This window comes from Mesocricetus auratus, unplaced genomic scaffold (assembly GCF_017639785.1).
Source record: "Mesocricetus auratus isolate SY011 unplaced genomic scaffold, BCM_Maur_2.0 Super-Scaffold_100044, whole genome shotgun sequence".
Lineage (NCBI taxonomy): Eukaryota > Metazoa > Chordata > Mammalia > Rodentia > Cricetidae > Mesocricetus > Mesocricetus auratus.
This window is the reverse complement of record NW_024429221.1, coordinates 481,953-498,723: the sequence shown is the minus strand read 5'-3', so window position 1 is coordinate 498,723 and position 16,771 is coordinate 481,953. Positions and strand designations below refer to the sequence as shown.

Here is a 16,771-nt window from a genome sequence, read left to right as displayed (position 1 = left end):
TCAGGACTGATTTGTTCTTATGACAAATGACCACACACACAGTTGAGTGAGTAAAAGAAACAGAAACCCAGCCACCTCTGTTAGACAGGCCTCTTTGCCTAAATGGATATTTTCCCTCTGCCAAGTGGGGTTAACCATTTGCCACCTTTGGGGGGCTCTCAAGGGCAGGCGCTCCGCCTCAGCAAGGCGATTGTTCCAGACTTCTTGCTGCCCTCCTCTAGACAGGACACCCGGGCTCCTTCCTCCTCCCCACCACTTTCCCAGGGACTTTTGCCTCTCTGATGGCTAACTACCTGTTTTCTTTCCCTCGAGTGCTGGGTTTTTAGAGTTGGATTCTTGGGAGATAATGCCATGGCTCAAAGAAGCAAGCGCCTGCCTTTCCTCCTGTGCCCCGAGAGGCCGAGGCTACTGATTGGTGCTCCAGGGCCTTGAGAGGCTTGGAAACACCAGAGCCTGGATTCCAGCGCTCCACCTTGTGCGGGCTGAGCAAGTCTGGGCAATGACTGTGGCTCTGGATCGAGTCATCACGGATGAGGCAGAATTGGCTCGGTCAGGGAGCACTCGTTGCTCTTTTTAAACTCCACGGCACCAGGGATGAAGTCACCTTTCTCCTTTTAAAACTGAGCTGACTTCTTTGTGAGCCCCTGTCACTGCTGTCAGAACTTAGCGTTTTTTTCCACGGCTGGGCACCAGAACCTTCTCTCAGGTAAGCACGTTTTCACTTAGTAAGTTTTCACCGGGGACATAGGGTGCAGGAACTTTGGAGGGCATCCCTGGGGATATTGGAGCCAGGGTAGGGCACACTGGCCTGGATGGGGGGCAGGAGGTCCCCGGTCCTCTCCTGTAGTCTAGCAGACACTGGGTGGTGATCGAGCTCTGAGCCTCATAGTGAACGGGGCGTTGAAACGGGGGGCTTGGTTTGGGTGCCTCTCTTACAAGTTGTGCTTTAATTGACAAGGTGGCTAGAAGTGGCTTGTGTAGGACCTCCATGCTGCCTTTGCCATTTTGACCACTGGTTTGAGTCAGCCCTTCCTGTGCTGGGGTACGGAAGGACAGCAGCTATGTGGCAAGCCTCGGTTTGTTCTTAGATGGCTTGAATGCTTTCCTTGTTCCTCAGGCAAGTAGCAGGAGACAAAGGGGCCCAGGGTCCCTGCCCTGACATGCAGGTACCTCCGTAAACAACCGGCTGGGCTGCTGCATGCGCCGCAGAGGGAGCAAACACATCCAAGTGCCTGTCTGTGCAAGTTCTTCTAAGGAAATGGGCTCAAGGTGTGTGTGTGTGTGTGTGTGTGTGTGTGTGTGTGTGTGTGTGTGTATGTGAACACGTACGCTGACCCCGTGATCCCAAAGACCGCAAGACTCTCCCTGCAGCACTGTCCGAGTTACACTGTCACTGATTGACTCACAGAGATCTTCCACCTTTGGAAGGTTTGATAAAGGAAAGGCATCTAGGTTCTTCCAGAGACGTATACAGATAATGAATGGAATTTGGGGAAGATAGCTGAGCCATCAGCTATCAAGGGAATACCGTACCTCTTGACATAAGACTCTCTCACACACAAGTACTTGGCACAATCCTGAAGGACACCAAGACCATCTTTTTTAAATTATTATTTTATTTTTCGAAACAAGATTTTGCTATGTAAACCTGTCTGCCCTGGGCATTGCTGTGCATCCCAGACTGGCCTCAAACTCACAGAGAGCCTTCTGCCTCAGCGTCCTGAGTGCTGGGATCACTTTGTATTTTGAAGTAGGGTCTCATTAAGTTGCCCAAATTGGATTTGAACTTGCTGTAGCCCAGCTACTTAGGATCCTCCCGCATCAGCTTCCTAAGTAGCTGGGGCTTTAAGCCTGTGCCACCAGACCGGGCTGGGCTTATGCACTTCTTGGCCCACTGGGCAGTTAAGAACGTATCTCTTTTCCATTTCTCTGAAGGTTTGTAATCCCTCACTGTAGCATAGCTTGCAAGTGTGTGTGTGTGTGTGTGTGTGTGTGTGTGTGTGTGTTTATTTACATGTATGTGGTACAACGGGAAGGAAGCACAACAGCAAACATAGAGGAACACTTTTTGGGGACCTGGCAAATAGCAAGAACATTGAGACAGCAAGCAACCAGAAACTGCAACAGACACGGTAGCCACCGGGCACGCAGGAGGGGGCTTGAGCGAGCCAGTGCCTGCCTACTTGATGATAGAGGGAAACAATCATAGCTACACTTTTATGTTCAGGAATTTATAAAACATACAGGATTCTCTGATATTGAAGCATCAGGAGGCCTTATGCTTCCCAAGTGACTTGAGGACAACTGTGTTAATGCTTTAAGGCAAGCTCATTCATTCATTCATTGACCAAACACATCTGGTTGTCTTCTCTGAGTGGGTTCTTTGCTGCTTTTTACGTGGAAGTTTGATGGAAATTTTTCTCATTTGAACCTGAGCTAGGCTTGGGGAGCTGCTTGGCCAGCAAAAATGGAGAAAGTGACATTCAGGGACAACCAGAGCTTAGGTTTACAGCTCCTGTCTGCTCTTGCCCACCCTGTCACTCAGGGGAAGTCCCATACCTGAGTTCAAACCCCAGCACCCACATAACAGCATGGTGTGGTAGTGTGTGCCTGTAATGCCAGATCTGGGATGTGAAGGCAGGGGCATCCCTGAGGTGGACCAGTTCACCGACCGAGGTGAACCAGTGAGCTCTGGGTTCAGCGAGAGACTCAAAAACTATAGTGGAGATAGATCGATGAAAACACCCAACATCAACCCATGTCCTTCACATGTACATGCACAAATATCCATGCACACATATGCATATACACAATTCTACCTAAGGAGACACTGAGGTTGGGTGACTTTGACAGGGATCCTGAGTCCAGAGTGCTCCAAAAACTTTCAGTTTACCCGATCACTCACAGCCCCCGCTGTGACAGTCAAAGTAAGGATAACATCACTCAGGAAAGCAAGAGGTGGCTGTTGAGGTCATCTACTTTATTTATGCCTTGTGAATAACAAGTTTTAATCTATGAAAATTTGATCTATTGATTAATCCTTGGCAGGCAGGCCCTGTCACACAAGAGCTTAGAGCAAGCATGACACAGACATTCTGACCATTAAAGAATGGCTGGCTCCAAGTCTGTGGTCCACTTCACCAAGCCCCACAGACTTAACCTGCATAATTGCAGTGCTGTATCAGAACTCGGTCACTAATGTTGCTCCAGTCCACTGTCATTCAGATTTCAGCAACTGTTTGCCCTCCACTGTGTGTGTGTGTGTGTGTGTGTGTGAGTGTATGCAAGCTTATCTCATGAGATTCGTGCAACCACCACCTCAATAAGGTACAAAGTTCTGATACAACTGCAGATCTGTTTCTACCAACTCCTCCTATTTCCAGCCCCTTGAAGCCAATTGTCTAGAGCACGCTGTCTGGTGAGTGTGCTATGAAAGGATTCATGTAGTGCTGGTTTTGCCCACTTGGAATGTAACCTTGAGGAACCCCAGATTTTTGCACAGATCACCGCTGATCCTTTCTTATTAGGGAGTGACTCTGCGCAGCACAGATATACTATAGTAGGCTGGTTACTTGCCATCCTGCCCATCGGAGAAGATTGAAGTTGGTCTATCTTTTGTTTATTACAAATGCATTAGTTACTTTTGTCATTGGTCAGTCCGAATGTGCAACATGAAGAAATTTGGGTTACTGTTTGAGTGATGCAGTCCATCGTTGCAGGGAAGGTGTGGGACAGGCTTGAGACAGTGGTCACATCCCATCTACCATCGGGAAATGGAGAGAAGAAAGGAAATGGGTGGGGCCATAAGACCTCAAAGCCTTTCCATAGTGAACCACTTCCTCCAATGAGACTCATACCTCCTAAAGGTCCGACAAGCCACCAGCAGGGGAACCACGTGTCCAAATGCTTGAGCCTGTGGGGGACACTTCAGCATAAACTCTAACATCAAATAAAGCTGTCATTACCACCACATACAAGTTCTTGCGTGAAGGGAAATGTCCATTTCTCTGTCACAAATGACGAAGATGGTATATCTGATTCCTATGGGAAATTGAGCTGCCAAACTATTTTTCAAGAAAAGGGAGTTATTATATTGCCACCAGCCATGTATGATAATGGAATTTGTCTATATCTTTCCAGCATTTGGCATTATCACTATTTATTTTATTCATTCTGATAAGTGGGTCATGATCTCTTACTGTGGTTTTACTCTGTGCTTGCTTGGTGGATTTTAATGTGGTTATTTCCTGTCAATATGGACTTTCAGTGACATGTGTATTTGTGAATTTTGCCTATCTAACAACTGACAGAAATTACATATATATTATGTGGTTGCAGGTATGTTCCCCAATTCTATAATGTTTTATAGAAAAAGTAATTCTGATAAAGTTCACTTTATCAATGCTTTCATTTTTAGCCCCTCAAGCACGTCACATCCTAGCCGCTCAGATTTTCCTTGGATGCATTGTGCTCTTATTACAGGTTTTAATTCTTGGAGACTTTCCTTTATCTTTTTTCTATAAGAGTTGTAGCTTTATGCATTGCATTTACATTTTTGATTTACTTTGCACTGGTTTTCATGAAGTGTCAGGTCAAATCAAAGTTAATTTGGAGGGAGGGGATAAATTTGTCAAAATTCCCTAGCACCACTCTTTTAAAGGCTAGCTCTCCTTCACTGAATTAGCTTGGCACTTTGTCAAAGTGAGCCGGGCAGGGTTTGGTGGCACACGCCTGTGACCCCAGCACTTGGAAGGCTGACATAGGAGGGTTGCTGCAAGTGTGAGGTCTGCCTCGGGTGATTAAGGAAAGTCTTAAAAACAAACAACCTAGAGTGAAAGTTCACTTCCTTCCCTGCGGGTGTCTCCACTCGGAGTCCACAGGTCCTCCCAGCCCTTCCTGTATGTGATTTTAAGTATGGGTATGCCTTTCTTTTATAACTGGACTCTATTTATAAATTGCTTTATAGTTTACAAATCAGCATGATTGTCAGTCATTTCTTATAGAGTCTTACCACTAATTTGCTTGAATGGCCATGTGGTTCTGCAATAGCTTGTATTTTGCTAACTACATTTTGAGGGCTATCAAAATATTCCCATTATTTTGTTTAGGAAGACAGCTGCGTATCCACACCTAAGAGCCACTTGAATTCCCCACTGATTCGGAATGTTACTTTTGCATATACCAAATCAGCTACATCAGTTTTGTTTTCTAGTCAGAGTCTCACTCTGTAGACCAGGCTGGCCTTGGACTCACAGAGATCTGCCTGCCTCTTCCTCCCAAGTGCTGGGGTTAAAAGTATATGACACGATGCCTGGCTTTACATCAATATTTTTGACAAATAGTTTATTTCAGCTACAAGACCACACTGCTTTGTTTCAGCTTCATAGTGCTGTCATAGATGTTATGTATGCATCGGCATATACGGCTCCTATGTGTCCTTTAAAGACAACGAACAAACAACATTGTATGTGCATTTCTTTTATAACGGCAAATAATGTCTGCTCAAAGCCTAAGCCTGTAGGGGGGTGCTTAATCTGTGCCTCCGTGTTAGAACAGCTTGGGGTGCTTTTAGGAGGAGGTATGGAAGCCTGGGAACCGCCCCCAGGAGTTCCATACTCTGCTCTGGATTCAGTATATTAGCATACTTTAAAAGTCCCCTAGAAAGTTCTACTGCACAGCAGAAGACGAGAACTTCTTTTACAGGGGATGAGAGGTATCTAAGGGTCCCAGAAGCCGCTGGCTGAGGCAATCTCTCTGCATACAGTGATTTGGTAACACAACCCAGAGTGAGTTCTCACTTCTCTGCTGTGTTGGCAGGAAACATCTCAAATAAGTACAAGGGAAGGTGTGGGCAAACCTTCACTTCCGGGGCAGGCCTTTCTTTCACCAAAGAAGAGATACTCAGCTTCCTCCACATAAGAGGATACAAAGAACCTATCCTAGCCACGACCCTGAGAAATCGCACCAAAAATCAGCAATGGCTGGACAGGTGTCCCCTAGCTGTGACTGGCATCAGGAGGTAGGAATCCATGGTCCCCAGCTCCTCGGAAAGGAAGTTTACAAAAGTTTTCTGCCTCGGGAGCCGCTTCGTTCTAAGGAAAGCTGGGAGCCTGGTCTGGGAGGAGGTTGAAGAACTCTGACTGACTCCCTCCTAGTGCTCCTGCCTGAGGAAGCACGAGGTGAGGCTGGAAGGCCTGAAGGGTAACTCTTCCCTTCTCTGCTCCGTGCTGCTCATCTCTCCTGACGCCTCTTCTCTCCATCCTGACCAAGTGTTCTCCTCTCCTTGGCCAACCTCACGGTGGTCTGCCTCACCAGGTAGGAGGTGCGTCCATCTGTTTGTGAAGGCATGTGTCCCGGTGTTCGATAGGGCCAGGTGGAGAGCAGCAGCAGGGGTCGGCAACAAAGCCACCAGGTGCTTGAAAGAAGAAAGTGAGCTGACAGGTGTGGTCCCTTGGCGTGGAGGTAGATTGAGCACACCCTGGGAATAGCCTGTGCTAACCGTGCGTCAAATCAGCCTCCGGTGTGTGACCTGCAGGATGGATTTCAGTGGAGTAGGGAGCTTCCTAGAGTGGAACAGATGCTGAGGGGAGAACCTGCAGGGAGATGGGGGTGTCCCTGCATCCCAGACGACTCCATAGTCCTGTTCTGACTGCAAGAATCTAGACTTCTCTAAGGTCTTGTGAGCTGGAAAGAGCAGTTTTGTGTAGCTAATCAGACCTTGAAACATAATTTCATCCAATGTGATATGAGATGTGCATTGGATTTCAAATCTTGTGTGACGGGGAACCTGACATTTACATTAATAATGTCTTACATTAATCACATATAAAAACACTATTTTGACTCTGTAGAGTAAATAAAAGACATTACTAAAATTAAGGGGCTGGGGAGATTGCTTGGTGGTGAGAGTGTTGGTTGTGGAAGTGTGAGGACCAGAGTTTGCATCTCCGGAACACACAGAAAATGATGAGTGGGCGAGGCAGCCTGCTTGGACTCCCTGCCTCTGACCGTGGAGACAGGGGACCCTGAGAGCAAGCTGGTTAGAGAGGAGAGCCATTCTTGCAAGCTCTGGGTCTGGTGGACAGACTCTGTTTTCCTGATAACCATTGGCTTCTGTGTGCAGGTAGACACATGGGCACATGCACCCACATGCATGCAAGCACACACGCACACACACACACACACACACACACACACGCTACATGCATGAAAATGGGAGAAAACAAAAATATGTCACCTGTAGTACTTTTTACAATGAGTACTCATGAGTTGGGTGTTCGTTTCCCTCCGAATTCAAATTTATGTGGTGAAGATCTCCAGGCAGTAGTATTTAAAGGTGGGGCCTTTGGGGGTGGGTGGATTTGTGTGAGGTCATGGGGAGGGTGTCATGATAGTAGGGGTCCTTGTAAGGAGAGGGACAAGGGGCCAAGCAGAAGCTCCCTTCTCTCGCTCCACTTTGTGAGGGCACAGAGAGTCAGTGGAAAAGAGCCTTCTCTCTGTGGCATCAGGCAGTTGGCACCTTGCTCTAGAATTCCCCACCCTAGACATAGATGGTTGTGGCATTCTCTTATATTCAGCCTCGCTTGCTAAAGCACACAGGGATTAGAGAATTCAAAATTATGTATGCATCTCATGATGCCGCTTGGGATGGTAGATTGTTTTTTTTTTCCTCCTCAACTCAATATGCCTGTCAGTTTCTGAGTACAAACCACAGCCCCACACTGGCAGATCAGCCAACACTCTAGTCTTGGTTTGTAATCAGAGCCGAGGCAGTTTATCCCATCCGGCTCTGCCTCCCAGATCTGAGCCCTGTGCCTTCTCTAAGACCGTTAATCCTCTGCAGTGGTTTCCAGCATCCCATGTCCGGCTGGTGCTGCCTGTGGCCCTGCCCCAGCAAGTCCTCGAGGCCCTCTTCACCTCTGTTGCTCTCTTTTGGCCGCTTTCCTTCTCCCCGTCTAGAGCTGGCACAAGGGACAGCTGCACTCTTACCCACTTTTTCCACTGAGCTTCTTCCAGAGAAATGTACTCTAGCCATCAGCCCTTACACAGAGATAAAGGGCAGCCTTCAAATCTCTTTCCAGTCCATGCTGACTCCCAGTTCAGGCTGAACACAAAGGACCAAGGTACTCCTTCCTTAGAGTGTTACCAATGACAGCCAAGAGTAGTGGCTACCATCAGTGGTTGATTTTTTTTTAATGTGCTCAACATTTCTAGTGGGTACATCACAGACATTTCTCATGTGAGTCCTACATGAGATGAGCATATGCTATGATCCCCATGTTACAAGTGAAAAAAAAAAGATCAGGCTCAGTTAGGTTATCTTGCCCAAGACTACTGCTAGTAAGTGATAACTATGGGGTTTAGCTTAAGAGCTATCCCAAAGTCCTTGCTGTTAGCTGCCATTTACCCTGCCTCTCACAGACTTGGCACCTCCCAGACTGAACAGCCAAGTTGAAATTCAGTGCTGAGTAGCAAGTGATGTCTGTAAGCAAACTTGATAAGATGCACTGCTGTGCATTTGTATATTGCTTTGCACGTGTTCTCTAGCTGGCCTCTTGTTTTCTTAAAACTGGGTTCAAGATACAAGAGGCTTTGTGAGCCCTCTTTCTTCTTCTTCTTCCTCTTCTTCTTCTTCTTCTTCTTCTTCTTCTTCTTCTTCTTCTTCTTCTTCTTCTTCTTCTTCTTCTTCTTCTTCCTCTTCCTTCTCTTCTTCTTCCTCCTCCTCCTCCTTCTTTGAGGCTGTAAAAAGTCTTATTAGTATAATAAAGCAGAATGAAGAGGGAAATGTCGGGGCCAGGAGGGATCACCCAAGGTAGTAACCTGTACAATAGTCACCTGTGTCTTTGTCTTCCACAGATAGAAGAGAACAAAGGAGAAGCTTGGAGCACCAAGGAATGCTTCCAAGCTCTCCGTGTATCTGTTGCCTTCCGTTATGCAAGCAACCTTAAGATATAGTGTGATTAGGCCCTTGAACAGATAAGAAAACAGATGCAGTTCGCCTCAGCTCACACACAATAAGAAGTGGTCAAGTTGGTTTTTCACCTCTGATGAACGCGTGGAACTAGATCTCTCACTCTCTCTACATTACTAGATGTGTGCATTATGCTTAGAGTGTTCGTTTTTTTACAATCTTATTTTACATACCAATCCCAGTTCCCTCTCCCTCCTGTCCTCATGTTCCCCCCACCCATCCCTTATCCCACCCTCCATCTACTCCCCGGGGAGGGTGAGGCCTCCCATGGGGAATCATCAAATCTATCACATCATTTGGGGCAGGACCTAGGCCCCCCTTGTGTACCTAGACTGAGAGAGTATCCCTCCATAGGGAATGGGCTCCCAAAGTCCGTTCATGCACTAGGGATAAATATTGGTTCCACTGCCAGAGTCCCCATAGACTGCTCAGGGCCCCCAACTGTCACCCACATTCAGGGGGCCTGGTTCTGTCTTCTTTCATACACTGGAAAAACTTAGCTCAGGGGAGCGTCTCATGCTTGGTCAATACAGGAAGAAAACACCATGAGAAGCCCAGTCTCTTCAAACACTTTTCCCTTTTCTCTGATATCAGTTTGCATCCGGACATTGAACTGTCAGGTAGAATTTGGAGGCAGAGCTTTTGCTGTTATTGCTGGTCTCACTGTGCTGTGTGAGAGTTGGGTTTCTCCCCTGACATACCTGTCTCCACTCAACAAGGATTACCTCAAACAGCCTGGTCACTGTGCTTCCTGTGAGAATGGAGGGGCAGAGAAGATAAGGCTTTGTCCTGAGGAGGTGACCTTACTGTGAGAACATCACCTTGTGTATGGGGGGAGTGATCCTCCAATGGAGGAGGACTGTGCCGGAAGAGCATAAGGCGTTCTGGAAAGCGAGGGGACCAGGACTTAGTCTTCATGGGAAGGTCCCGTGGTGGGGAGGGTTCAGGGTTTGACCTCCATGGACCAGCTTTGGAGATGAAAGGCCCGAGTTCAGCAGAGGACCTCATAACTTTTTAACTTACTAGGCTTCCTAAAAATATGCTTGTTACCACAGCTCCTTAGAGAGTGTTATGAATTATTGATCGGCATACTTAAAATATTAACATCAATAAATTACACCGTAGCTCTGAGAACATCCAACCCAGTTGGATAAGCTAGTTTGAAATAATGTTTTTCAAGTTATTGAAAATTTCCAGTTCTAAGGTGTGGGGAGAATTCTCAGAATCAAATAAGAAGCCCAGGGAATAACTAGCTCAACTCTCAGACATCGAGGATCAGATAGAGGAGGACTCGGCCCTTCTAAGTGCTTCTCACCACTTTATTTACAATACACGTTCACATGATTTTTCCAAAGTTTAAGAGCTACAGAATTATATTTTCTGAATATATAGACTCCAAGTGTCTATTCTACATCTTGGGTTATTCTGAGCTAGATGGAAACGGATCTTCCAAGTTTAGACTCATCAGAATAAACCCCTGTGGCTGCCCAAAGGGGAGAGTACCCACAATTCAACTGTGGTCCAGGTCAGCTACGACCTTCCCCCCTGATATCTAAACTTGGATCTTAGGTATTTGAGAACTCAGCGGTCAAGGAGGCCAGCTCCCACACCGTGGTCTCTTTCCTTTCCTGCTTGAATTAGTTGTTTCCTTTAGCTTCTAGGTGGGACCACTTGTGCCTCAGCCGCTCTTCTTACTCCGGACTCATTGGAGAATCAGGCCCAGGTCTACAAGCACGGAGAATGCTAGGACAGGGGGAGATCTTGCTGTTCATGAAGAGATGTCGTCTCACCTTCAGACAGCCTTTTAAGGACAGAGCAAGGTCCAGGAGGTGCTGGAACACAGATTGCAGGGGGTTATCAGTCTTTTGTTGAAAATCTAAATATGAACTGCTTGTTAAGCATTCACAGATGTAATGGGCTAGCTGGGGAGCCAGGGAGCACTACATCCCTGGGGTATCTGAGGAGCAAGGGAGCACTATAGCCTGGGGCAGGGGTACCTGGGGAGGAAGGGAGCACTGCAATCCTGGGGTATCTGGGGAGCGAGGGAGCACTGCATCCCTGGGTATCTGGGGAGCAAGGGAGCGCTATATTCCTGGGGTATCTGGGGAGCAAGGGAGCTCTATCGCCTGGGGCAGGGGTATCTGGGGAGTGAGGGAGCACTGCAATCCTGGTAGCGTTTCAGCTCAGGCTGAGTAGCATTTGCCAGGGAACCATGGAGAAGCTGGGACTAAGACCTCCAGATCATCTTCCCACTTCTAGTTTTTACTGTCTGCAAATCCTTGTGTTTCCCTGTGTGAGCCTCCATGTTTCCCTTGGAACATTGTTCGGTGCTGATCTATCCAGATAGGTTTTCCCAACAACTCTGACAACTCTTTGAGCCTCCATGTTCCCCTGAACATTGTTTGGTGCTGATCTATCCAGATAGGTTTTCCCAACAACTCTGACAACTCTTTGAGCCTCCATGTTCCCCTGAACATTGTTAGGTGCTGATCTATCCAGATAGGTTTTTCCCAACAACTCTGACAACTCTTTGAAGAAAGGGACAAAATCTAACCTTCTTGACTCCAAGTGCTTAGTCCAGTGACTGGGATATAGGAGCACTGCGTAAATATTCATCCAATGAATGGGTGAATTTATATGTATGCATATATGTGTACATATACACATTGGTGTATATTTTAATGTACAGCTCAAGTTATCAGAGCATAATCTTGCTTGCCATGGTCCTGTCTACATTCCTTGGAACCAATGGGTGTTTAATTCCCTTAGCCACAATGATACCACCCGATTCTCCACCCGAGTCTGCAAGCATGGTGCTTGTACTTTATCAGTTCCTTGACAGACGGAATGTCAAGATGGCAGAATAGACAGACAAAACGCAGTCAGCTCTTCCGAACTGTATTTCTAGGTCAAGTTCATAACGGCAGAAATGGCCCTGCTGACTAGGACCCCAGGTGGGACTCAGCTGCTTTAGGGAGGTTGGTGTCTACACAGACATGGCAAGCTGGTGGACAGATATGTGCTGATGTGAAATCCTGGGTTAGGGGATCTCCGCCTCTTAAGTTAGACAGGGACCAGGACCAGGTAGAAGCAGAGGTAGATATGGTGTGCCAAGGTGGAGAAATCACCACGGCAGAGGATGTGGGTGAGGGTGTCGACAGGGTGCTTTCCAACGAGACTTAGACTGAGATAGGTTCGTGCCGAACACAGCCACTCATTGACTCCTTCCTAAGAGCATCCATTTGCTCAACACATCTGTATTGTTTACTCTGTGACGGCCTCTGGGAAAATGTAAATATGCCAATGCAAAGGAGGTACCGTTTCTGTTCTAAGCCGGTAAACTGTGTTCTGTTCTAAGCCGGTAAACTGTTTACCCAACGTCTCGGGCATGGGCACAGTGTCGTGGACACCAAGAGCAGAAGCTTGGAACACGTGACCAGTCAAAAGGGAGGTAGGCAGGGTAGGTTGTAGCTCGCAAGGCGAGGATGGTGAGTAGCCCAGATAACCCTGCTCCAATTTTATGAACGGCCAAAGACTCAAAAGACCAAGGAGGAAGCCTATTCGGGAAGTTGCATACCCCAGCCGTAGCTGGATCCTGTGTGCACCATTGAATAGTCCTCACTTTGTCCTAGGGACAGTGAGTCAATTCAATTGGGGAGTGACATCATCAGACAGGTTTCAGAAACACCTGTTACAACAATAGTGTGGCTAACAGGACATAGGAGAGGAGAGGAGGACCTCAGAGCAGTGGGTGAGTGAGGTGAGAACCAGCACAGACAGATTCGGCTTGAGAGCCTCTCCAAAGGCCAGCTCTGGCTAGATGTGAACACGATCAGCCAAGGACGGTTGGCCAGGCTTCTGGTCTGAGTAGCTGGCTGAATGTCTCACTTAGGAGGCGCGCACACACACATAGAGCAGAGGCTGTCAGTCTCAAGTCAGCTGAGTGATGCTGCTAAGTCCCCACACTTCTGAAGACCCTACTACTCACTTGGCTGGCTGCACTTCACCAAAATGAGCGTGTCTCCTGTGGAAATTTTAGAGGATGGAATTCCTGGCTGGGACCCTCACTCCCTTGTCATTTTCATTTACTCCTTCACTTACTCGCCCAACATTTATTAAATAGTAAGAGCGTCCTCACAGCATCCTGGTATCTCAGCCCCTAGTAATGTCCATGTGTGTAGACAGTTCATCTCTACAAAAGCGGTTGTTCCAAGTATACGTCTTACTGCATGCTCTGTCCCGCATGCTAAGTAGTCTCCACTCCCTGTTCTCATAGTCACCAAATTCCTATGGCTTTCTAAATTATACTCAGCCTTTGAGATTTTTACTTGGGAAGAGGTTAAATACTTGGGGAAGAACACGGGACAAGTTGCTTTGTAAGGACAGAGACCTGGAAACTATTTTCTGAGCTCTAGAGTTTTATGGGTAACCCCAGGGTTTTCTCGGACTCAAGGAATAGTTCTGGTTTCAGTAATAGATGTGACCGATCCCAAGCCTTCTTTGTGATATTTCAGTCCCACAATTTCATTTCATATTCGACTCTCAGTTTTCCTAAGCTAAGGTGTGAAATTCAGGTGCCATTGACATTAGTGGGGTCTACAGAAAGGAATATAAAAAGTTCAGGTGACTAAAACTAAATTCATTGGTTCAAGTCTAAGCCCACACATTCAGAAGACAGCATCTTGCAAATCTATATTAGTGGGGCAGAGGTATCAACTTTGAACACTATTCTCTGATTAGCAATTAAAAGTCAAAGCTCTTGGAATTTTTTAGCTCCTCAAGGATACTGCAAAGATTAATAAGAAAGTGATTTGAAATTTCTAGTATGTTGTAAATAAAATCTTTTTCAGGATATATTAGTATTATTAATATTATCTAGTGATCAATAAAGACATAAATATTAATGGACCTTTTTCATGCCATTAAATGATGCCATTGTGAACATGACCCAGGATTAGATTTCTCCAGAATCGTGTTTTTAGTTTTTAGTTCTGTTTTGTTTTAGGGGATACCTCATGCAGTGCAGGCTGGCCTAGACCTTTCTATGTAGCTGACAATGACCTTGAACCTTTGATCCGCCATCTTCATCTTTGACGTGCTGACAAGGCATATGCCATCCAACTTGGCTTATATTCTTAGTTTTACTCAGAGAATGTCTCTTGCTTAATAGTTTGAAACCTCTAGCTCAGTTGGCTACCTATTACATGCTTAGTTAGCCAGGGAACAAATAGTGCAGCCCCCCACCCTCAGTCCACTGACATAGGAGAAAGGAGAGAGGCTGCCTTTGCGTATTGCTTTTCTATTGCTATGAAGAGATAGCATGATCAAGAATGCTTACAAAAGAAAGAGTTTATTGGGGTTCCGTTTCCAAAGAGTTAGAGTACATGATAATCATGGTGGCAGGCAGGCAAACATGGTGCTGGAGCAGTAGCTGAGAGCTTATGTCTGCTCCACAAGCAGGTGTGTGTGTGTGTGTGAGAGAGAGAGAGAGAGAGAGAGACAGAGACAGAGACAGAGACAGAGACAGAGACTGGGGGTGGCATGGGTTTTTGAAACCTCAAAGCCTACTCCCAGCCATATATGTCTTCTAACAAGGCCACACCTCCTAAATCCTTCCCAAACAGTTCCACCCACTGGGGGCCAAGCATTTAACAATATGAGCCCGTGGAACCATCCTCCTTCTAATCACCACATATATAAAAGTAGAATAGTCTATCCTGTAAACTTTGGAAGCCTGGAGCATCCTCTGACAACATCAATTCTTAGTTCTTTCAGTCAGAGTGGAAAAATTTAGCCTGGGTAAAAGAATTTGTTCAAAGTTAGTGCTCGAGCCAGGCTCAGATCTGAATTTTGAAGTCCAGTGCTATCACCAATTCACCATGTCATAGTCACTCCTGTTTGGAATTCTCTTCTAAAACCTGGAGGCACTAAAACCTGACTGAACACAGGTTTCTGGTGAGCTCTCTGGCAAGTGCATCACAGTTTCCATCTCACTTGGTATGGTACTTCATCAGATGATTTGCTTGGTACAACCCCCAGGGGTGCCCCATCAAAAGAGCAGCAATCTATCCATTCGCTCTGTCTGCAGCCCTGCAGGCTCCTCAGAGACTCACAGGACAGCTCTTAACAGCATTCTGGAGGCTTTAGAGACCAAATCAAGCCAGTTGCTCTGATTACAGCAAACCATCAGCTGTGCCCATCCAATTAGGCTTCAGGGTTTCTGCCAGGGTGGTCTCGCTTGCCACATTTACAGATGTGATTCAGTTGTGATCAATTATTCAAAACCCACTTTCATCTGAAGCCCTGCTCCCTGCACAGTGTTAGGAAGATTGCTTTGTCATGTGGGGAAAAGTCTGGCCATGACGCAGTTTAACTCCCAGGATGACTTCTCAGGGGTAGCTAGTGTGGCAGTTGGACCTTCTCATGGAAGCCAAGAGACCTTGTGAAACAAGCCTTCCTACTGGGCTTTGCAAATAGAAGTGGGAAATTGGTCTCCAGGGTCATTTGTGGCTTTGGAGTTTCCCTTTAACATAATATTTATTGCAATACTCTTCCTCATTATTGAAACTTCTATGGAACTGCAGAAATTTACAGAAAGAAAGAACGAAAGAAAGAAAGAAAGAAAGAAAGAAAGAAAGGAATCCAACATAATGACAGGTAGTTACAGCCTTTTAATTTGAAGAATTTTGGTCTGTTTTTCAGACAGACAGACAGACACACACACACACATACACAAGACTATGTTCTCTCTTCCTCTCTTCCTTCCCTTCCTCCCTCCATCTTTCTTCCTCCCTTACCTCCTCTCTCCTTCTTCCCCTCCTCTCCCCAACTCTCTCTCTGAAATTCTAGGAGTCTGTAATAAATACATGAAAGTAAAAAGGAAGTTCTTTGCCCAAGGACCAAGAATGATGACAGCTGCTTCAAGAGCATCTCTTAACCAAATGGACAGAGGGGTGTGGCCTGGGGACTTCAGCAACCTCACACTCTGGCCATGCCCATATCTTCATAATAAGCTTGCAAGCCAAAAGAACAGAATGGACTGGAAACTGGTTACTTTAAACCGAGACGGCTTCAGTCCCCATGAGAGCTTCAGTAGTAACCCACGTCCCTTTTCTCTCTGTCTTCCAGGAGTTTGATCTGAGAGCTGCATGCAGGAGGGGGTCAGTGGAACCATGGACCTCAGTGAGACCTGGGCTTTGGAGGAAGGAAGCTGGCTGTCACACGGTGGAGCTCATCATTTCCCCAACACCAGAGCGGGTATGGCCACTCTTCGTGTTCCTGATTTACGTGGTCTCTCCCATTCCTGCTCCCCTCACAGTGTCAACCTGTCTGTGCTTCCTGCTTGCCCAGAACGGTTGGCTTTTCAAGGGCTTCTGAGTGGAGACTATTGAGCTTGGGCTTGGAAGTCAAACAGACCTGAGTTCAGACTCCCAAAGAACTCAGTATTACCCATGTCACCTTAAGAAACACGATTGCCCTGGGGGAACTAGGATGAAGAGCTCTTGCTTCCGAAGAGTCCTGATGGGACCAGCAGTGCTGCGGGTTGTCATTTCCTGAGCTCCCACTGTGGGGCAGGCACTGGGCTCTTGCTTTCCTGGAGTTCCCTGAAGGCCTACAAGCACTGAGGCATAGAACAGAGCAGCCAGGGCTAACAGTTCAGGCAGAGGACAGAGCAGCCAGGGCTAGCGGTGTAGGCTAGTTCCCCTCCCCTTTGCTCTCTTTGACCCAGCCTTAAGTGATGGGGATGCTGAGACTTCCCTGGAGTGGAGCACACAGATGTAAGAAGAAGAATGCTGACAC

General features: G+C 46.8%; 1 protein-coding gene across 1 annotated transcript in view; it reads left to right on the top strand.

Annotated features, from left to right (window-relative positions):
* The first annotated feature begins 441 nt into the window (after window positions 1-441).
* Amotl1 (angiomotin like 1) overlaps window positions 442-16,771 on the top strand; it is a 129,835-nt gene continuing 113,505 nt past the window's right edge. Inside the window, exons 1-2 of the mRNA XM_040735274.1 lie at window positions 442-706; window positions 16,100-16,228. Coding sequence (XP_040591208.1) covers window positions 16,120-16,228 — 109 coding nt within the window. The 5' untranslated portion in view covers window positions 442-706; window positions 16,100-16,119. The remainder of the gene's footprint in view (window positions 707-16,099; window positions 16,229-16,771) is intronic.